At 38.1% G+C, this 24,166-nt stretch overlaps 1 protein-coding gene across 2 annotated transcripts in view; it reads left to right on the top strand.

The window, feature by feature from the left end:
* Window positions 1-24,166, top strand: part of SGCD (sarcoglycan delta) — a 3,695,933-nt gene that overhangs the window by 2,565,968 nt on the left and 1,105,799 nt on the right. For both annotated transcript variants that reach the window (XM_044069343.1, XM_044069342.1), the window contains one exon: window positions 15,936-16,037. In XM_044069343.1, coding sequence (XP_043925278.1) covers window positions 15,936-16,037 — 102 coding nt within the window. The remainder of the gene's footprint in view (window positions 1-15,935; window positions 16,038-24,166) is intronic.

Raw genomic sequence — 24,166 nt, 5'->3', positions numbered from 1 at the left:
TGGCAAGAAAGTTGAAAATTAGGGGGTGTAGCCATGATGGCTGAACAGGTACCTGTTTCTGTAATCTACTCCGAAACTATTAATACAAAACTTATGCGGACATTTCTAGAAAGCCTTCTGTAAAGACATCATGCTAAAAGATTTCATTTAGAAACACAGTCTGAAGGCATTTGTCAAGTGATTTCATTTCAAGTCTGCAGAATTCCTATCAAACAACGCAAAATCTGTGGAAAGGACTACAGGATAAATCACCTAAAATACAATTCTCAGGAAAACTTGGTAAAAAAAAGGTTACACACTCTGCTTATAAAATACACAAAAATAGACAAACATAAAAATGAACACAAGTTCTAATTGGTTGGTTGGGATCTAAACATGAATGCAAATTAATTTATTTGTTGCTTCAGTATACCCATGTGTATTTCAGTGGGTTGTAACTGATTTTCTATAACCTCAGAAGACAGTAAGCCAATAAGCCATTTTGATTATTTTAACTAGCTAAAAGTTATGCTTTAAAAAAGTAGTCGTTATCTATGGTTCAAAGTAAAGATTAAAAGGACATTTTGAAATTAGTCACTCTACGAGTGGAATTGTTTATATTGGATTTTTCTTTTTTATTTCCACCTGCATCTTAAGCTGGCAACTGTCTTCATACAGGGAAGAATCCCCAGTTTACCAAACCTCAGATGTTGCAATGCCATATGCAATAGGCAGATTTCAGGAAATGAAGTTCCAAAATAAGAATTGTAACTCCTACACAGAAAAACAAACTCATCCTGTAAATGCATATACATTAATAATTACATTATTTGTGCTTCAAGTCAATCATAAATTGCACTGCCTTCTGTGCATACTTAAAATGGACCAGAGAATAGCAAAATCAGAACATAGTCTACATGAAGCCTTCTTAACAAAATACCAAGGACCGGTTAATGTAGTGTCTTCTTATATAAGGTAAATGTGAGATTATTACCTCTGTTTTGTACTTCAGTAAATATCTCAAAGTCTAGTTGACTGTAGTTATGGACTAACTATGCAGCCATTTAAGCAATAAAAGGGGACTTTTTCCCTTTTCGGGGAGAAAGTGTCTTTATATTCTGTTACCCAAACGAATGCTGAACCTCCTACTACTTTATTCATGTAGGCCTGGATATCGCTGAGTCCTGCTAAAACCCTGCAGCTAGCCCACATTTTCTAGGGATATTGCAAAATTATGTTCATTTTTGCCCTAGGACTGCCATTTTGTTTCTGAGAAAAGAGAGAACCAGCAGAAGTGTCTTGTGTGTGCAGCTAAGGGGTAAGGATATTGTGGTATTCAAGGAAAGGGAACTGCTGAAACAACGATGGCATCCCATTTGTTATTGCTCATGACACTGGGTCACTCCTGCCTCCACTCAGTTCTGTGCTGTACCCTGTCCCCAGCACATATAATTTTCATTTTCTGACCTTCAGTGGTGCATGTTCCAGTTTTAGACAGAAATGCAGGACTCCACCCCCACCTGGTTCCTCCAGTGTCCACATTGTTAATTGAACTAGGGTCATCCGGGTCAGAGTCAGATCTACATCTCTCCATGTCATAGAGCCATTACCCTGTGCACGTGCGTGTGCACACACACACAAACGTATATATATATATATCTATCTATCTATCTATATATATATATATATATATATATATATATATATATATATATATATATATATATATATACAGTATATTGATATGGCTGTATGTGTGAAGCTGTCCCTTAATTAGGTTAAATTTACTGGAACTTGTGCTCAGCTATCCTTATATGTATCTACTTATTTATCTGGTTATTTTTATTTTACTGTATAATCAGATTTGTCTGAAGAAGAGTGCTGCTAATGTTATTTGTCAATGTGTTTTTTACTTTTAAGGTTTTGTCTTTTCTAGATGGTTGTGTAACCCTGGAATTATTATATTTAATCATGGGATACATGAGCCTTGATCCTTAAACTAGGGGTATACTTTCTTTGAGTTTTCCAGTGAAATTCAGTTATTTAGTCTGTGATAGTGGTTTTAATTAAACTGGCTTTCATGAAATAAAATTAATGTTATACACGTATACCAATTTAATTTTGTAAAGGAGCAACTATTTTATAGCTCAAAATGAATATTTATTTATTTGTTAAATTCTTGTTTTCTTCCCTTCTGTCACTCTGATAGCCATCCCAGTGCCAGAAGTCCTTTGTTAGCTCTACCAGCACTCCAAGCAGCCTGTGGTCCAATCCTTAAATTTGAGCCAGGGCTAGCAAGAATCTTAAGGGCATCCTTAGAGGTCATTATTGTCTATCTTTCAGAAGGGATGGTGAGCTTTCATTTTTTTGACCCACCCCTGTTTCTCTCTTTCCTCCTCCATTGTGGACCTTGTTGTTACTTCCATGGGTGGACATGTAGTGGAAATGTGCGGCAGTTTGCCCTGACTTCATGACACCTCAGCCACATCTCCACCCTCCCAGACCATGTCTTCCAGCAGTGGCATCCACAACTCCCACCAAAGATTGTCATACGAGATGCCCACAGGACTGCTCACTCTCCCAGGGATGGTGATGCCCATCTCTCCCTGCATTTTCACCAGATGTCTAAGCCACTACTCAAACCTTGGTCAGCTGGGTGAAGTCCGGGCTTTATTCCTCTGTGCCCCTACAGAAGCTTACTGGAAATGAGTATCAATTGAATTAGAGACTGACCATCTAATCAATGTGGCATTTAATCCAATAGAAGGAGGTGAGTGTCAATTGAATTAGAGACTGACCATCTAATCAATGTGGCATTTAATCCAATAGAAGGAGGCAAGCTTCCCACCTCTATATTCACAGGTTGCACATACGGTCTTTAACTCATTCAAGCCTATAACATCTTTGTTGTCGATTTCTAGTTAATACTCATAGCGGTTAACATTGTTGCCTCACAGCAAGAGCTTCTCCGGTTCGATTCTCGGCTGGAGCGCCTTCTGTGTGGAGTCTGCATGTCCTCCCCACGGTCAAGTGATGTTTAAAAACATGCAGGTAGTTGCGTGCGTAAATGGGTGTGCCTTCTTTGATGGTTGGGCATCAGGCTGGCACCTCGGCACCGTAAAAATCCACTGCCAATCATTAGCAGACCGGAGTTCCGCTGTGGCAACCCCTAACCGGGAAAAGCCAAAAGACATTAGCTTTTCACTCATAGCTCCTTAGGGCTTCCAGAACTAACTTGGGTTTGGCTTCTTTAAATAAGTGACTTACTTGCTAATAATCAACAGTATTAGGAATTAATTATTAATTATTAATCTACAATGCCCTAGAGTAGAAAAATAAATCACTGTTTGCCACTTATAATTCATATTTTCATATTTAAATTAATATTTTATAACTGTGAGACGTACATGATACTGAAAGGTACAGTGTGAAATGTCATGGTGGGAGGCAATACACTGTCACTGTCTATTTATTCTATACTATACTGGAGATATTGTTACTTTTTGTTGGTAATTATGGAAATAAGCAATATTTCCGTATGTACTTAATACTTCAAACACATGTGACTTACGAACTATTGCATGACATCAGGTGAAACCTTAAATGCTGTGGAAGAAGACTGTAATTGATATTTGCACTGTAAGTTGCACATCTTTGGATATATTCCATGTCATTTGTAATGCTAATTATAGAATTAAGCATAACTTTTCATATTTCTGTGAATATCTCAATAAACATGTCCCAAAAAAAAAAGTTGTTGTTGCCCTGTGAAAGCTTAATTCTGGTTAGTAAAAGTATTCTAATAATATATGTTTGGGTCGCATGATTTCTGAGATATGACAATTTGTGAAAGTTTACAAAAAATATAATTTTGAGACTGTGTGCATTATTGGATATTACACTTTTTCTGGAAAGACTATGAATAAATTTCCTCATCACTTTTAAGAATACTTCTACTGATAACTTTGCTATTTTTATATTTTACAATTTTAATAGCTGTTTTAGTTCACAAAGTATTTACATTGGTTATCATGTGCTTTTAAGTTGATTTTTTAGGAAAATGCTGTGGAATGTAAGGATATGTATAGGCTGCTAGAGGTGTGGCATTCCATACCACACAGGTGCTAAAGAGTTAATGGTAAACATTTTAAATTCCGAGATATACAACTGCAATTCCCAGAGTGGCAAGACTGAATAAGTAAAGTTGCGGGCATCTATATACTAAGGCTGAGATAGCTGTATCTTTTTCAATCAGGTATGGCAGCCTTGGAGTTAGCATGTGTACAGAAACTGGAGGTTCTGGAGATTGCAAGATTTCTTGCTCTCTGCAAGATTAGCTTTAAATGATGACAACAACTGTCAATATTCACTTTTTTTTTTTAGCTTTGTGCTTTATTTTGCAGTTCTGGTGCTCACAATTATGGCTCTCAGAATTACATTAGGGTGCCATATTTAATGAGATGTATGACATTCGGCGTTCCTTCTGCTAGAGTTTGTTGAGGGATCACATGACATATGCAGGGTTATAAAAGTGATTGGGCAGATTCTAAAAAGACTTGCTTTTGGTATAACTGAACTAAGCGCTGTAATACCATTAATGTGTGGAAGCCTGATGCTCACAAATCTAACAATACCACCTTGCTGTCAAAATGCAACTACTGAGTCTGCATGAAAGGCCTGGTAGATACATATATCTCGTCCTGTAAGATACATGACCTTCTTTATAGGTTCATAGGTTCATAGGTTTATACTAGGCTATCTGCCCTAAGGCATTTATAAGCCTAGCCCAAATTATTGTGGCTTACGCCACCCCTTATATGAAAAAATACTGTGCCCATTAGTTTGTTGTGCCTCTGTCCAGCAGTGACCCAGAGATGATTCCCGGGGTAAACCTACGATCTCCCATCCACAGGTCTAGATTTCTCTTGAACAGAGTCAGCGAGGTGCTCTGCCTCACATGGACCGGGATTTTATTCCACAGCATAGGGAGTCTCTGAGTGATAAATCTATCCCTCCAGCACGCCCTATTTATATCCGTGCTAAGGTTTAAGTCGCTTGCTCTAGTGGTTTTGGTGGATTTGGATTTTTGAGGTGGAGCATGTCCATTAATTCGGGTTGGACATGGCCTTGTATGTCAGGCACATGTCACCTCTGAGCAGACGGTATGCGACTGAATAGAGCTGGAGTTTCTTCAATCTGGCAGCATATGACAGATTTTGGAGTCCCTTTATCCTTTTGGTGAGGAACTTTTGGGGTCTCTCCAATTGCTGCAGATGTCGGGTGAGATACATCCCGAATGGGGCATTGTACTCGATCATTGGTCTGATAAGTGAAGAGTACAGGGGAACAATGACCTCACTAGATCTGGATGTGAATCCCTTCATGATCAGGTGGGCAATGTAGAAGGTCTTTCTAACCACTTTAGCAATGTGAGTGTCAAAAGAAAGGCCACTGTCAACCTGGGTCCCCAGGTCCCTGATAACCTCTTCTGTGCTTAGTGGATTGCCACCTATATGGTAGCTTGGGGTTACCTTGTTTTTCCCGAAGGGTATGACTATACATTTTTGGCGCTTAACTTCAGGCCATGGCTCTGGCACCAGCTATCTGTTTCCGTGAGTCCCTTCTGAAGGATATCAGTGTCCGATGCACTTTCCACTATGGCGCCCAGTTTGCAGTCATCTGCAAACTTTGTCAGCCAAAGTCCTCCCATGTTGGCCTGTACTTCTGAGAAGTAGATGCCAAACAATAGGGGGCCAAGGACCGAGCCCTGTGGGACACCACTTGTGACCGGCTTGGAGTCTGACACAGCGCCAGCAACTCTAACCCTGTGGGTTCTGTCCTTAAGCCAGTTTGCAACCCATCTTGTGACATATGGGTTTACATTTAAGCTGGTAAGTTTTTCTACAATACCCGAGTGGGGTATTGTGTCGAAAGCCTTTGCAAGGTCAAGGTAGGCTGTATGGACTGCCTTTCCCTCATCAATGGCCTTGGTGACTATTTCGAAGAAGTCGACCAAGTTCAAAAGGCATGATCTTCCCTTGACAAAGCCAAACTGGGTCGGGTCCAATGTCTGCAAGTCCCCTATATCTTTGTTTATGAGCTCCATTATGATCCTCTCCATAGCTTTGCAGACTAGACTTGTTAAGCTTATGGGGCGGTATTGGGTGTGAGTCTTGTAGCACATCTGACTGCCTTCATTCTTCCAGGAAGGACAAGGACAAGCTGGCATTGACCACTCCCTTCCTCCACACTAGCGGTTTCTTCTCTTATCCTGTTCAGGGGTGTCTCTCATAGAGCCACAAAGAAGACAAATAGCTATATGTCTGAATCTCTTTGATGGCATTGCTCTGCAATACGATAAGAAGAGCTGTGATGTTAATCAGATAAGTACCATAATATCTCTAAACATCATTTCATTGTAAAATGTTTAGAACCAGCACATGAGTTTTAAGATAAGTATGAATACTTTTAAAATCTCCCATGATAAGGTAGAAACTATAATCAGTTATGCAAACATTTGATAACAAAATGTCATCACCTGCATATATAACTAACCATGTTTGCAAATCAAATATACTTGATTAATTTACAGAATTGAAAAATAATCATTGTTCTCTTAGTATTGATCTCTGAGCGACTCTATTTTATATTGTTACAAAATCTGGAAAAAATACATAAATGCATGTAAAGCACTTTACTAAACCACTGAAGTCTGTCTAATGCAAAAACATTCATTTTCATTATCATGAATAATATTAAACCTACCTAAGTCATTAAACAAAGCCACATAATGTGTGCCTCCATAACGTTATCTCATATATACAAACAAAGGAAATTATTTAGAGCACCGCATGCATTCCTTTCATCTGAAAATCCATGCTAGATATCAAGCTTTACTATCTTCTAAATATGCAACATAAAAATAAACTTCTGCAGCCCAAAAGAAGTAGTAAGAGATACATTTATAACTTTCATTTCTGTCCTGCCTATCTCGCTTGAAAACTCTGTCTAGCTTGGCTGCCTTCCATGAAGGAAAGGATTTCTTAGTTGGACGGCTATGAATATGTTGAGAATTGTGTGCTACACAGTTCGCTGTCTGTCATTTCTAGGATCAGAAACAGAGCCACAAATAATCAGGGAGAAAGGTCTCAAAGTAGGGACATCAGTACTATTAATTTTAACACTTGATAAAAGTAAGAAGACTTTAATTAATAAGCATTTTCTAAACAAAAAGAAGTCTGTGACTTTAATTACCTCTCTGTTGAATTTAAACCTTCATGTTTTTCATATCACGGATTTTATGAGGAACAGGTCAAAATTTTGAGTTAGAGTCAGGGACAGTTGAGGTGTATGTTTATTTCTATGTATTGCATGGATCACTGTGATTGTGCTAAAAAAACATTCAAATTGCATCCTTGTTCAATGCTGCTATAGCATAAGACCTGAACTTAACAAAACTTAGAGGGGTTCTTAACAATTGCTAAGCACCCCCTAGGTGCTGTTAAGGTTGGGTCTGCAGTAAAAGCAGACAGCGCTGACCAGTAAACTCCTATTTCTTCCTACTGTCTGTTAAATTACACAAAGTACTTTGTGTACAACTATTCCCCTTATACAGGGAATACATAAGGACATCAAACACTCCCCCACTTCTTTACTGGCTTACAAAGCCAGCATAGCACATTCCCTTGTTTTTTTTTTTTTTTTTTTTTTTTATTACCTTACATCTGACTATGTTGTATATGCAGAAGACAAATCTCCATGTACAAAGAGTTATGAGCGGGTCAGCAGATCACAACTTTATTTTATGTGCTCTTATCATGGATGCCAAGTTTCACCTCTTGAGCAAATGTCTTGGGATCCATGTCTCAAAACAGATAATAAGTAAGGTATGATCAGTGACCCTCTCATAATACCCTTTATCTTATATAGCTGTTTCATACTCCTTATAAGGGGATGTGTATAATTCCAAAATAAATTAAATTAATAAAAAGTAAATCATTCTGGCAAAACACTGAAAAGGTAGTGCCATCCTTGCGGTCATAATGAGCATGTGACAGCAATGACATGACAAAATCTGCATGCAGTTTCGGTATAAGCAGATTACGACTTTTTTTTTTAATTCTAACATAATCCGGCATGAATGTTTCTGCTTCTTTAGATTGAGTAAACCATGTGCCATTTGACTTACAGATATGCAGCATTTTCAGTAAAGCAGAGTCAGAGATTACCTCGGATGCAAAGTAGACACCACCTCTGAGTAGCCTGTATGAAACAGGTTAAAGTGACAGTGATTTTAGATGATCCACATAGGACAGATGCTTAAGACCTTGAATTTTCCTTATGGGGAGCCTTTGTGGTCTCGGCAATTGCTGCAGGTGCTTGGAAAGGTACATACCAAAAGGGTCATTGTACTCAATTATTGGTCCAATGAGGGAAGAGTACAGGAAGGTTATAACTTCTTTTTTTTGTGGCGGCAATGCCCTTACTTATGAGATAAGCAAAACAGAATGCCCTTCTTACCACTGTGGAGACATGATGGTGAAAGGTAAAGTTGCTGTCAACCAGTGTGCCCAGGCCTCTCACCACTGAGTGCGTACTTAAGGTTTTGCTATTGATGTGGTAGTTAGCAGGAACATTGCTCTTACTGAAATAGATGATAATACATTTTTTTGCATTGAGTTTAAGGCCATGACTTTGGCACCAATAATTTGTTTGTGTAAGACCCTCTTGTATGATGTTGACATCATTTGGAGATTCTATGACCGCTTCCAGTTTGCATTCATCAACAAACTTTGTTAGCTACAGACCTATAGTTTTTGCTTATACTTCAGAGAAATAGATTTCAAAGGGTAGAGGTCCCAGGACTGATCCCTGTGGAACACCACTGGTTACAGGTCTGCTGCTGGAGGTGGATTTCCCTATTTTGACTATGTGGGTTCTATCACTAAGCCAGTTAGCAACCTAACTAATGATATAAGGGTTGGTACCTAGCAGGGTGAGATTTTTAATGATGCCAGAGGGGGGATAGTGTCAAACAACTTGGCTAAGTCTAAGTAGGCTGTATGCACAGATTTTCCCTTTTTCAGGGCCTTGGTGACTGTCTTGAAGAAGCCCACCAGGTTTAACAGGCATGATCTCCCTTTGACAAATCCAAACTGAGTAGGGTCATGTGTTTGGAGATTACCTATGTCTTTGTTGATAAGGTCCATGATGATTCGCTCCATGGCTTTGCAGATAAGGCTAGTCAGGCTAATAGGTCTAAAGTTCCCAGGGTCAGTGGAAGCACCACCTTTGTGCAAGGGAATAACGGTGGCCATTTTCCATTCAGCTGGGATGAAGCAAATGCTTATACTGTGATTGAAAAGAGTACCCAATGATGTTACCAATTCTTATTGTAGGACTTGTAGGATGCAGCCTGGAATGTTATCAGGTCCCATAGATGCTGCGTTTTTGGTCATCGAGAGGACATCTAAGACCTGCTCTTTAGAGATACAAAGTAGGGGCAGATGGTAGGGATGTCATGGGGTAAGTGTGGCGAGGACAGGTGAGTGAAGTTTTCACAGAACCTATTAGCCAACTGGTTAGCTTTGTCCACAGGCTCAGTATATATGGTATCATTAACTACCAGATCGGTACAAATCTGGACCTTTCCATTTTGGTTACAGATGTAACTAAAGAATGCCTTATGGCTGTTCTTAGTTCAGGAAGCTAATTTGGCTTCATAGTTTGCTTTGGAGGACTTCACAAGGACTTCACAAGAAGTTTTATTTGCTTGTTTAAGCTGCGGAGGGAGTGTTTCCAGTTTAGGGCTCGCTCCCTCTTACTCTTTATTTTTTCCTGTTATTGTAAAGCCTGTTAATAGCAGTTGTCCACCAGACAGGTTTGCTCTTCGTTGAGGAGCTTTTTTGGTCCTATCAAGTACAGCCGAGTCAATGCAGATATACAGGTGTTTGTATAAAGCATTGGTGTAGAACTTGGCATAGTTGCCAGTTCCATCTGAGAGGGGAGGTGCAGTGAAGCTATTTTATACCATCCTGTAAGAGGTTATAATCTTCTTTGGATAATTGTTTTCAGTTTAGTTGCTGATAGGGGTGGATCAGGTGTGATAGGTACTTCAAATGAGACTGAATTGTGGTCAGATCTCACCAGGGGAAGACCTCGTAGTGGAGGTGCTACAGTGGTCCCCTATATTGCTAAGCACCAGATCCATGATATTGGCTGATTGTTTTGATTTTGCAGGTCATTTCTTTTTCATCGAGCTTTGGTTAGCGTATCTCTGAATGACAACATACACTTCAAAGGAAACAAGAAATCATAAGGAAATGACAACAGGAAAGGAAAAATAAAAAAAACCCCAGAAAGAATTAAAGTTAACGCAGAAAATAAGATGTAGGCATATGAAGGCAGAAAATAAGATACAGGCATATGAAGGCAGAAAATAAGATGTAGGCATATGCCTAAGTAAAAAATGATCGGCAGTGACACAGTAATTCCTCAACATATTGCACATCACAGTTGACTAGATGTTTGAGTTATTACTTAGGATTAGCTGGGAACATTGCAGGTAATTAACTTCCTGCACACAATTATCCTCTGTAGCCTGAAGAATTATTTCATGGTTTGCATCCATTCTGTAAGGAATGCAACTGTTTAAGACAATGTATGCATTTAGGATGAATACTCTACAGTTCCAAGAATGGCGTGGGTGTGTAACATTGATTGATCTCATTTGGTCTTATAAGAAAAACTCCAGGGTCTTTAAATTCTACAGGTATTCTTAGCACCATCCTGTAAGTTTCCTTAAATAATTACTAATATTGCTGCTACTTACAATTACTTTCCTGCACAGTTTGCTTGGTTTCGTCAGCAGTCAACTTGTTAATTATCTGTTAACTGTTGCTATTAATACTCAATATTAGCAGTGCAATCAGGCTGGCTACTTAGTTGTTGTGGTTTGTCTTTTGGCTTTTCCCAGTAAGGGGTTGCCACAGCAGAACTCCAGTCCGCTAATGATTGGCAGTAGATTTTTTTACGAAACTCCGAGGTGCCAGCTCGACGCCCAACCTTCAACGAAGGCACTCCCATTTACACATGCATGTCTTTCGAACGCTACCCAACCGTGGGGAGGACATGCAGACTCCACACAGAAGGCACTCCCAAGCCAAGCTGAGAATCGAATGGGAGAACCTCTTGCTAATGAGGTAACAACGCTACCGCCGTACCACCGCAGCATAGGCTGGCTACTTAGTGCACTACATATAAACTGATTTCCTTATTAAAGGTAGGATATATTAGTTCATAGTCACTGAGTAATGCTGTTCCCAGTTATCCAATGTTTTTTAGTTAAAAGCCTATTTTGTACTTCACCATGGTGTATGATGTACAGTGTAATTGCTGTCTGCATCTGGCTTAAGTCTTAGCTGAAAATGCTATTTGGTCTAGTCCACTTACACAATTCACAGACAAATAAAGACTGGAAAAACTCCCTTATTAGCCTCAACAAAAAGTTGAGATCCCTGATCAAAACCTCTAAAGCTAGCTATGAAGGCAGAATTGTGTCAGACACTAAAAACAACCACAAAGCCTTCTACAGTTATATCAAGAATCTCCATGGCAATACCCAGATTTGCTCTGAGTTACCGCACAATAGCACCTCCTATACTGACCAAACAAATATCACCAACATACTGGCCGACAGATTCAGTGCCAACTTTACCCCTCTCCGCCCCCAAAGGACCAATCTCAATACCGGAAGAATGCCAGGCACCCAGCATTACTGCAGCACAGGTTAAAGCTGCATTGTCCAAGGCCAAAAATACACCTTCCATGGGACCCAAAAATATCCCTGTCTGTGAACTACATGAATTACAAAGTGAACTGGCACCACATCTATGTGCCCTGTTAAATCACAGTCTCACCTCAGGCTTTGTCCCTACAGAATGGGTCACTGCTACAGGCATCCCTCTCTATAAAAGGAGACTGACTACAGACCCTGGGAATTATCACCCGATTAGCCTGATGAGTTTGATATGTAAGGCTATGGAGCACATCATCATGGACCTAATTAACAAGGATATAGGGAATCTCCAATCTCTGGATCCACACACAATTTGGTTCTATGAAGGGTAGATCATGCCTGCACAACCTGGTTGACTTCTTTGAGTCAGTCAGCAGAGCTGTGGATGAGGGCAAGGCAGTTCATGCAGACTACCTCGAGCTGGCCAAGGCCTTTTATACCATTTCCCACTCAGGAATTATTGATAGATTCACCAAACTAGGCATTGATCCCTATATCACTAGGTGGGTTGCAAATTGGCTCACAGATAGAACCCACAGTGTGAAAGTAGCAGACTTCAAGTCAGACTGCTGACCAGTCACGAGTGAAGTCCCACAGGGATCAGTCCTGGGTCCTCTCCTGTTTGGCATCTACTTCTCAGAAGGACTAAGTTCGCCGACGATTGCAAGCTGGGAGTCATTATTAACTCCCCAAGTGATGTAGACATCCTACAGAAAGGCCTCACTGAGACCAATGACTGGTGTCGAAACCATGGCCTTAAACTTAATGCCAAAAAATGCGTTGTTATTCCCTTTGGGAAAAACTCAGTTCCCACTAATTACCACATTGATGGTAGCCCACTGAATATTGAAGGCATTATAAGAGATTTGGGGACACAGGTTGACAGCAACCTCTCCTTCGACCACCAAATTGCCACTGTGGTCAGAAAGTCCTTCTATGTGGCACATCTCATTACCAAGGGTTTTGCATCCAGGAAGAAAGAGGTAATTATCTCTCTCTACTCTTACCTCATTAGACCAATCATCGAGTATAATGCCCCATTTGGCATGTATCTCATTAAACACTTGCAATAGCTGGAAAGGCTACAAACGTACCTCATGAAGAGGATCCTAGGCCGTAAACACATGCCCTACATGGAAAGACTTAAAAAACTCCAGCTTTTTTCTGACTCATATCGTCTATTAAGAGGCGATCTCTGCTTGACTTACAAAGCCATGTCTGACCCAGCCCTTTTAGAAATGTTACACCTACAGAAATCCCAATCCCTTCTCAGCACATGCTCCAGGGACCTCAACCTCATTACCACAATCAACAGAACATGCTGGAGGCATAGGTTCATAACCCAGAGACTGCCCCTGCTCTGGAATAGACTTCCCATACATGTCAAGCAGAGCACCTCACTGGCCCTTTTCAAGAGAAATCTTGATGAGTGGATGGGAAATAAAAAGTTCTCCCTGGGTATCACTGCAGTGGTTCTACTTGAAAGAGGCACAGTGAACTAACGGCATCATGATGCCAGGGCACTTCTATGGGCTAGGCTTGTAAGGACTCAAGGGCCATTGGCCTAGTACACACCCATGAACCTAAGTAAAGATAGATCATTACAATTTTTTCAACACATGTATGTTATCCTAAAAGTCTTTTTTTTTCTAATGTCATCACTTTGCACGGTACTTTGGGATTTGTGTTTCCTCCTGCAGAAGATAGTCTTTTTATGAGTATGACTTGCAGATTTTCTTGTAATAGAATATGCTGTTGTATCATTCAGCTATGATCAATGTTTCTAGAGGGTTAGACTGCATATAAACCAGAGCTTCATTCATACTGCCTTTGTTTCTATACTAAAACTTGTTGCCTAATGGAATGTTCTAGACATGTATAAATATATTTAAGATTCATTTTAATATTATAATCCAGTGCAACAGATTCAGTCCAATGGATTATCAGGAAGTGGCTGTATGTTTGTTGGTACTGTGTGAATTCCCCAGTGGCAATAAAACTGGCGTTTATTACTGTGAATACATTTGGCATTCATTCTATTAGCAGACTATTTGAATGGTTCCCCTCTGTTCTCCAACTGTACTGGAGGAAAAGATAAGTGAATTATGATACGGCAAAAATTCAGTAAAACATTCTTTGAGACTGTATGATATAAATTGTTAAAATATACATATTTTGTCCAAATTAAATGTTTGCAATGCTCCATTAGCAGTCAGATTTATTCCTGAAGTAACTTGATATCCACTGACAATGTATGCATTTGTAATGCAGAGGAATGCCACTATGAAGCAGGTCACAGAATCATCTCAACAAAAATTTGTTCAGTTAGTCTGACCCCAGAGTCTGTTTCACCAGCCACCAAGCTGCTCATTTGTAATACACAGCTGTTACGTCACTATCTACTTTTCTTTGTTGGTGATTCTGCTTTATCTTGCCTTGAGATCACTGTTATTAAAATTACAGCTTGATTGTACGTATTATGACTATGTCATCTCATTATGTGACACACACATGTATTTCTCTACAGAAAGGCACAAGCACACACATGACGTAATATGTTCGCACACATAACGTGATATGGTCACATATTATACTTTTGTTCTCTCAGCTGGTTTCAATAAGTAGTAAGTGATTAAGAGACTTACGTGTTATTTTATAAATGCTCTTTCCTTTCTTCAGTTAATGGAAATCTATAATTTAGTAATGGAGCCATGGCATATATAGGACTTGAAACTTTATTATAAAAGTGGGGCAAACATAGAAATATGTGCTGCATTTCTTTAAACAGTATATGGATATTAAATGCATTTCTACAACCGCATAGCAAATTTACAAATTCATCAGCACATTTTTTGTGACTTCTAGCCAGGATAATAAATTATATTTTTAGAAAATATGAGAAACCTGTTGTAGAATTCTTAAAGTTGAACTTAAACTGCTTTTTCACTTTTATAGCTACTTATGCTAATAATTGTGGAACAGCAAATGTAATAAGATTAGAACTGTTAAAATACATGTTTGAAATGTTGTCCTTATTAAACTGTTTCTAAGGTTTGTATAAAATATGATTTGTTGGGCTCTTTTCTGAAAAAACATACTTTGAAAAAATGAATGTTTATCTAATGACTACAATGAGTGAGTCATATTCTGTCAGGTATGAATTGGATAGACAAGTCTAGACTGGACTATTTTTTCCTTGAAAATTATATTTCAGAACCTGAGAATGGAATTCAATACACTTGGTACTGACATAAAGCAAAACTGTCATGAAGTAATTGAAACAGAAGGCTAGATGGGTGAAGTTTCTTTCATGTAGCCAAGACACTGTGAATATATGAAAGAACAGACACAGCAGCTGTTAAATCCTCTGCATAATACTGTGGCATCATACAGGCTTAGAGATTATCTCAGAGCACTGTTCATTCTGTTATCTATTCTTTGCTACTATGATAGCATACTGTTCAAACCCACGCAGTGAACATTTGCTTCCTGTGTGCTACTAAACTCTCACTCTTTTTGTACTTTTTTAGTGAAAATTAACATTGTCTATATTCAACTGTTCAGCATATCTTGCCAGCTTAATTCATTAGTGTGCTCCTGTATTTGAGTGCTAATTCCTGTATATTTATGAAAGAATACTACTATAAATGAGGAGGCGTTGTAGTACCAAAATGCAGAAAACAAGCTTGTGTGTGTGTCTCTACATATGCATGTGTGCATATATTTTTCTGTACAGAAGTAACCAAGGAAATAATTCCAAATTATATCAACAGCAGCGAAGAAATAATGGCTGAAGTATATTCATTCAGAAGTGAATCTAAAGAATTAGCATATATATCATTGATAATTTCATGAAGTACGTATACATGATCAGAGAAAACGTGCTGCCATCCACATTTTATACATTCACTTTGTCAGTTTAGGATTTTCATTTGAAAGTCATAATACAATTTAGCATTGAACTTTTAAGAAAGTGTGCATTCAAGACAGTTGGATAAAACTAGAACGTTATTGGCATAACCAAGTTTGTCTAAACATGCTTTTATTCTGATTTCGTATAAATTAATTTGAGATAACTGCAACCAGTGGCAATCATCCAGCTATTTTGGTGTTAAGATTCATGATTCATGTGGTAAATATTTCTCTCTTTCTGTTTCAGGATGGAATGGGACATCTAAGAATTACTGAGAAAGGTCTAAAGCTTGAAGGAGATTCTGAATTCTTGGAACCTCTCTATGCCAAAGAAATCAGATCAAGTCAGGTGAGTTCAGTAAATAATGTAAATAAATAAGAAAGTAAATACAAGAAATAGGACTTATTAAAGCTCAACTATTAGATTAATATAGATTAGCAAATGCAGAATGGGAAACTGCAGTTTGGTAAATGGATACTGAGAGTCATTGCTGCTCTTTGGAAGAAGATTGCTAACTTAATTGCTGACATATTTCATATTTCATCACATGTGCCCTCATGACAAGCTCAGCAATTAGCATTACTTGCATTGCACAAGAGTTAACTTGATGGCTTTTTCCTTGAACTTTGTAGTGCACATGCTGTTAAGAATGTTTCATAACATGTACCAAATTCACTAAGCACAGCAGCTAATAAAACCCTCTGTTTCTACCAAAACATTCTACACATGTGGCAAAATAACTGTTCTGTAAATGTCGGTGAACTCTGTGCTGGGTCTTGCTCCATGTGCAAATATTTTTCTGAATTCTGTGGTTGGTGGGTAGCCATATGCTGCATAGCTTGCAATGTGTAGAAACGTAGTTCCAGCAATAAAGGATTCCATAGAATCTTGAAGAATCAACTGAATTTTTGTTTAATATCCTTGATTTATATTATTTATTGATTCATTATATGATTACCTGCTTTATCTATTTCAAGACCATAGGGGTCTGGGTCCTATTGCAATAGACAATTGGTACAAGGCAGAAAAAATCTGATGTCAGATACACGCACACACACACACACACACACACACACACACACACACACACACACACGCGCGCGCGCGCAATTTAGAGGATAATCATTTTACCTAAACCATGTTATTGTGATACCATAGAAAACAAAGGACTTGGATATAAGCATACAGATACTCAGCATAGAAGACAACCATGCTGAAAATGGAAATGGGTAACCAAGTCTTGTTAACAGCATTTTAAGTATTTTATTTTATTTCTCTCTGTTAACCTAGGCAGGGGACTAAGCTTGATGGATCTTTTGCAGATCCAGCCTGGGAGCACTTTTCTAAGTGACACAGATTCACACAGGAAACACCTTTTTAACAGCTCCATAATCCTCTGTGCTAACTGCCAGACTGCATGATTATTGCTGTGTCATTGCATGACCTTCGGAGTATACTTGCGGCCTTTTACAATTATGAATGTATTTGTAGTAAACTAAAATACATTAAAACAACTGTGGCTAAACATTCTGAATTAGCGAAATAGTATGTACTATTGAACAGGCATTGTTTACTGGGTTAGCCACTTGCTAGCTAAAGCATAGTTACAGAGTTGTGTTGGTGGTCTGGCAGTTCATAGCTACTTAATGCTTATTAGTGAGGAGCACTGTTACATATATATGCAAATAAGCTAAGCACAGGTCTTTAGTGCTGAATAAGGAAATGAGGAGACATTTTGAAAAACATGCCTGTTTATGGCAAAAGCATAAAGTACCTAAAGTAAAGCATTAAGCACTTATGAAGTACTACATAAAAACTGTAGGGTTTTTACTTCATATGTGCTCAGAAATTGTGGATGGATTCAGCTGAGCACAATCATGCTTAAAACACTTAAGACAAGTGATGGACTGTGCAACTGTTATTACTAACATTAAAAAAAATCAATATGGTTTATATGGGGTTATCCTTATGAGGATATCCAGATGGTTTCATTAAAGAATAGAAAGGGGGAGTTAGGAATGATCGAAAAAGGGGAGACACATCAAAGAGTGGAACACAGAAGGAAAATATCAAGAGGGTATTGCTGGAGGATATGGGACAGCAAGATGATTTTTTTGGCAGGGGATTGACACCCCATTTATTGTTATACGGTAGTTTGGGTGGGAAATAGGTAAGATGGTGTAGGTGAAAGGATAAGAGAAGAAAGAATGAAGAAGCACCACAAGGAATCCAAGCCCACAGAGCCACAAACATTTCCAATGTCAGATGTTGGGGCAGTGGAGGAACCCAATGATGAGGGGGTCAGAACCTGTAGTGTTGTGGTGGTCAGCACTGGCTCGAACACGCTGAAGTCAGTCTTTAACTGACTGCATCAATTTGTCAACTACGTCTTCCAGCACATCCTAAACCAAGTCCCAAATGCTGGGGTGCCTGCACGACCAATGCAATTGCTCTGGCCCCCGTGAGGATTTTATTGGATCGGCAACTTCTGATCCTAACCTGGGAGGTAAATGCCTGTGTCACTCAAAGGGATTTTGAATCTGTAAAATAGTGAACATAAATGAGAGAGAAAGAAGATAGTAAATGACAAACAATGCATAATTAAAATAACAAAAACAGAGACAAAAAAGGGTAGAGCAAAACAGAAAATACAGACAATAAATTCACACATCATTTTACATAGCATTTATTTTCTTACTTAAAAGCATTTTTATTTTATAAATCATTTTTTGAATTTAAACAGAATGTCTGAGAAGTGAGAATACTTTGTGATGATATTTTTGTGTGACATGCCTTTGGTTACTTTGTAAGACAGTGTTTGCTATCAACTAATGGTGGGGTTTAGTAGTTGCAGTTTACTACAAAAACACAGTGATTGTATTTGTACCTAATTTATATTTGTCTGCAGTACTGCTCTGAAAACACCATTTATAAACACTTTGCATCTTATAAAATCAGTTAAAAACAGAATACTGCACTTGTGTACTGACATATCTCTCGCTCTTGCTTGAATGCACTCTAGTACTTTAGTCAGTATTCAGTATTAATTATAATTCTTTAAGTACAGTAATACGGACAATGTTAGTGCTCGCATGAGATTCGGATCCATTCTGTGCAGCCTCAGTGTTATGGGGAGTACCAATCAAAGGCCTGACATTGTTAGATGGTAAAAGTGGATGGAAAATAGCTTTGGTTAAAGATGCCCTAGATGTTTTTAATGGATAAGCAGCACCTACTTTGTAAGCCACGAAATCCCTCTGTATTAGATTTGATATTCTTGAAAAGTGCAATACTGACGAAATGATGCATGCATTGATATGATCCTATAATCTGACCAATTTTGTGGAAACTAAAAGCAAATTCAAAAGCATATTTCAGGAGCACTGTAAAATAACAGTAAAGAAGTAGAGAGCCTACCTACCCTATTTTTTAGTCACATTTGGAAGCACAAATGGATGGTTTACAGGCAGCTTTTTTTTTTGAACAATCCACAAAATTAAATAATGGAAAAGGAAAAGCTTTATAGCAATTGCTGGCAGGCTTGTTACATTATAAAATTTACTACAGTAAAGTCCCATGAATTAAATATCGAGTAAGTGTAGAAGATTGAAATCATCCAATTTATTCATAACAGTGGGTCTATATTAGAACACTGAACTTTCAAAATTTTGAGTGTTCTAATATCAAACCCTATTAATCAAAAATTTAAAACATCGAACATACAGAACAGCAAATTTTTTCCTAGAGAAAAAATTTGCTGTTCCAAAACACAGACACACAACACAAGAACACCAAACAAACAGCAATCCACACACATACACCTAAACTATTACACCTAACCCTAGACTAAACTACACATACACCACTAGCTATCCACTTACCTTAACCCAAACCCTAACCCTAAGGTCCGTCACTATCGCACAGTCACCTCACCCGCGCCCTAACCCTAACTCACCTAACCTGCCCTAACCCTCACGTCCACACAATCGCATACTTACCTGAACCCAACGCGTAACATTCCACCATGGCGCTGAAAATACCAAAGCAACAGAACCGGACAACCAAATTCTTTCCCTAGGAAAAAATTTGATTTTCTGTTTCTTCGATATTTTCAGCGTTCTCTGAAAACGGGTCGATATTAGAACACTTGATATTGTGAAAGTTCAGTGTTCTAATATAGACCACATAACAGTTTATATTTTCATGTTGCCATTATTTTCCATGTCAGCGTGATTTGTTTGTGTTTTTATTTCCTTCCAGTGTTGTATCAAGACACTAAAAGTTTATTAAACCTTGAATTTTTAATTCATTTTTTTGTTTCATTATTATTTTTTTCTTTACTATTCTTAACACGAGCTATATTTACACTACTGTTAATCTAGATGACAAGAAAGAAAAGTACACTAGCATTCACTTTTATAGTTCAATTAATTCACATTGTAACTAATTATCAGAAATAAAACAGGAAGAGCAGTGACTGATAAAAATTTTATAGAGCAGAAAATTTAGCTGTGTTTGATTGGGTCAATAAGTAAACAGACAATTTAATTAAACTTATACAGTAAACTCTTAGTTAACCAGCACTCATGGGGATTGGTAGATGCTGGAGTTTCTGCTTGCTTAAGAGTTACTATTAAAAATAGGCCTGACTAATACCATACATTATACTATTTGTTTAGTTTGACTTGTTCTAAGGTTGGGGAGAGAGGGAATTTATTATTAAAACTCTACAACTCTAAAAACGTAAGGTATGTTTCTGCAGGAGGGGGGACAGAAAGTGCAACGCATGAAAATTGTGCTGTATTTGTTCCATGTTTTTTGCCAGTTGCTTGAGTTCCGGTTAACTGAGAGTTTACTGAATTATGCTGATTTTTGACAAACAGTATTTAGGACAAATTGCAGTTGAATGGTGCATGGAAAGCATTGTTGGGCTACGCTCAATGTCTCAATGCAAACTAGTTAAATAAGCAAATCACGAAAGAAAGATAACAGAAGTAATGAATGCCTTTGAAGCTGCACTGATAGTTTAAACAGATTGTGTGATAATATAATGTGTGATGGTGCAGTCGTTAGTGTGATATACAGATTATGGATGTGTCTAACAGAAACAGGCTGAATTCTGAGTGCAGTACAGTTACAGAAAGGAAGAATCATGTAAACTCTCCCCACCTTTTTTTAAATGTGAGGAGCCATTACTGCTTTAACAACATCAAGGAAATGGTGACTTCTAATATTCAAAGATAAAGTGTTCTGCAAAGCATTTGAAATAGATAAATTACCTTGACAAAGTCATGAAAAAGGTGGGTAGACAGGGAATCTGCTCCAGGCACTGGATTGTAAAGGTTGCCAGTAATCATATTATTCATTTATACATTTAAAAAATCAATCACTCATCCTTTTTGCTTTCTGCCTGCTCTTCCCTCTTTCTTTAATTGCAAAAGTGATCATCTTTGTAGTTTTACCTACTCCATGAGTTAGTTTGCAGACTTTTTATTGGGGTGGTAATGTAGAAATATTTTCTTGGTGGCTTTTGATTGGTGACTTTTTCAAGCTTGCATCATCTAGGAATTTTAATTGGCTAAGCTTTGCATTAAGGGGGAGGAGTACTGGCTGTAATGCAGGATCTGTTAAGGGTCTATGAACTGAAAGCACTTACCCCTGTTTCTATGCCTGTGCTGTTTTTATGCTGTTTTATTGGTCAATGAATGTTTCTCCATGGTGGTCTAGCTCTGCTTGTTTTCTAAATATTTTTGTTTGGTTGAGCAGCCTTTAGCTATCTGGAGTTTTTATATACTTCTACAGTTTCTGATATTTGTAAAACTGTTAGACTTATAGAGGCAAATGAGATCTAGGACAATTGGTTCTCTAATGGTGCAGAAGGCAAGGCACAGCTTTCTCCTCAAGAGTCTATGAGATACTGAATAAAGGGGCAGTGCTTCTGGACTCTTTTGGCATCTGATGGTCTTTAAGCTAGGGTCTTTATACTTGGTGGAGCGGTCTAGTGAGATGCATCATAAAAGAGGCATCATACTCAATAACTGTTCTAATCAGTTCTAAATATGAGGGTAACTTTGACCGCTTAAGATCTAGATGATATTTCCTTGGCAATTAGCTATGTAAAGGAGAAGACATTTCTGACTACTTTGTAGGTTCATATGTAATCACTTGGCTAATGACCCTCAGGCAACCTTTTAAGTCTACCCATGCTTCTCAAAGGCAAAAATCAATCTCTGTACCTTGTGCCAGTAAGGTAAATACCTTAACCATTATGCCACCCCCCAACCTCCTAACCCCTGTTATACATACTTGATGAGAGAAAGAGAAGATATTATCAATCCAAGATCTCTGACAACATTTTCATTTTGAAGTGGGGCATTGTCTATGCTGTATGCTGAGTGGAGTCAAATGTTTACTAAGTGTGACAAAATTGTACTGTTTTCATTTAGTTTGAACACATTTTAATGCACCAGTTATTATTATTAATTTATTTATTTAACATTTGTTGACCGGGTGTGTCCAACTGAACAAAAGCCCTTTTTCAGTGGAGGCAGCAGATGAAAAGCTCCACAATGGCATGAATAATTAACAACAGACAAACTGTAACAAAAAATTACATATGAGTGAATAAAACACAGTAAATAAAACAGTTTATGCTTGCTTGAAGCAGTAGTAAGTATATGTAGTTTCTACGATATGAATACAGTGAGGAGAAGCAGTATCCATGATATTATGAGACTAGCTATATCACAGAGCAGTTGCTTCAAACAGTGGATCAGTAATTTACTATTTTCAAAAATCAATATAAAGTCAGCAAAAACAATTAACAGTAAAGAGTTATTTACAAATTACTCAGAGAAGAGTCAGCATCAGACAGTTGAAGAACAATTGACAATGTACATCAGTATAGTGTAAGTTAGCAATGTCAGTGTTGTTTGAAATTGATTAGGAGTTACAGTTGCATGCATAAGCCTTTGCTGAAGTGTTAGGGTATCAGAGGTAATTTGACAATAACTACCAGTCTGCAGTTATCTGCAAACTTAGCTAGCCAGGAGTTTTGGTTTCCAGTCAGGGCATCAAAAAATAAATGCAATAAAGAGGGCCCCAACACAGAGCCCCAGGGAACACCACCATTTATACTTGCTGATGAAACACCTGCCACTTGCACAGTGTGGGGTCTGTCTTTTAGCCAGTTTTTTATCCATCTTACCACACAATGTTCTATTTTTTAGATTTTACTTACAAAGCTAGCATGGAGTATTGTGTCAAATGCTTGGCCAGGTCAAGAAACACTATGTGAATAGTAAAGTACATAGTACACTAGAAATAGTGATTACTATTTGAAACTGTTTTTTACAATATGACAAAAATGAAGTAAACAGTAGACAAAAGAAGCTTTGGCATAATAGTTAAGGTCTTTACCTAAGAGATACAAGGTACAGAGTTTTATTCTGATCTCCAATTATTGGCTAGACTTGTAATAGTCTGCAGACTGATAGCTAAGTCTTTACCTATGAACTTTAGCATAGGTAAAATTTTTCCTATATTTAATTAGCAATATATATGGGGACATAGTACAAATATACTGTTTTCATAGTATGATGATATATTTTTTAAGACTGACACTGTTTATACTAGTTTCAGTTCATGACAGGTGATAGCTAATACATTATTTGGAAGGGACACACAAGGGTGGGCTAGCTGGAGCACGCAGGATGCAGGATTAAGTAATTGTAGTTTTTTTCTGGACTAGGTAGAAAGATCGATTTCATATTCTTTTTCTGGTAGAAAGACACCCCCCCCCCTGTTTGTATGATGACAGATGTTTGTAAGGTCAAGACACATTTATTGGAGCTTTGAGATTATTCTGAGCAGAGCAGTAGGGACAGCAGAATTTATAAGATTGTTTCCCCCACCCCTACACATTCATGAGGATGGATGTCCCTGCATTTCCACCACTATTCATTATAACTTAGGTAACTTAGTTAGCCTGCATTGCTGTCCTATGAAAGTAATAGATAGAGCTGGTAGGTTACAAGTAGAGTAACGTGGAAGTGGAGACGTTCAGCCTTAGCAAATAGTGGAAAATATGATTTTGTGTGTGTGTGTGTGTGTGTGTGTGTGTGTGTGTGTGTGTGTGTGTGTGTGTCTGTGTGTGTGTATGCATGCGTGCTTGCATGCACATGTGTGCTCAGGCATGTATGTGTACTTGTAGACCTCTGGGTTTTGTAAATGGTATAAAAAAACTAGAATTGCATTTCTGCTTCATTAGCTGGTATATGGTTAAGGTGCAATACAAAACTGGAAGGTCACTTTGCAAAGAATCATGGAGTGGCTATGTTTTATCCAAAGTGAATCAGCCATACCAAGCAAATCTAACAGAACAGTGCTATTACACTGAACAGGATGCCTGACTAAACAAGTTGTATTGAATAAGTGTTACCAGGGTGTGAAGACATGCAGACTGAAGATTAGAAAAG

This window comes from Protopterus annectens, chromosome 4.part0 (assembly GCF_019279795.1).
Source record: "Protopterus annectens isolate FY-2018-M chromosome 4.part0, PAN1.0, whole genome shotgun sequence".
NCBI classification, from domain to species: Eukaryota; Metazoa; Chordata; order Ceratodontiformes; family Protopteridae; genus Protopterus; species Protopterus annectens.
This window is presented reverse-complemented; position numbering and strand designations above follow the sequence as displayed.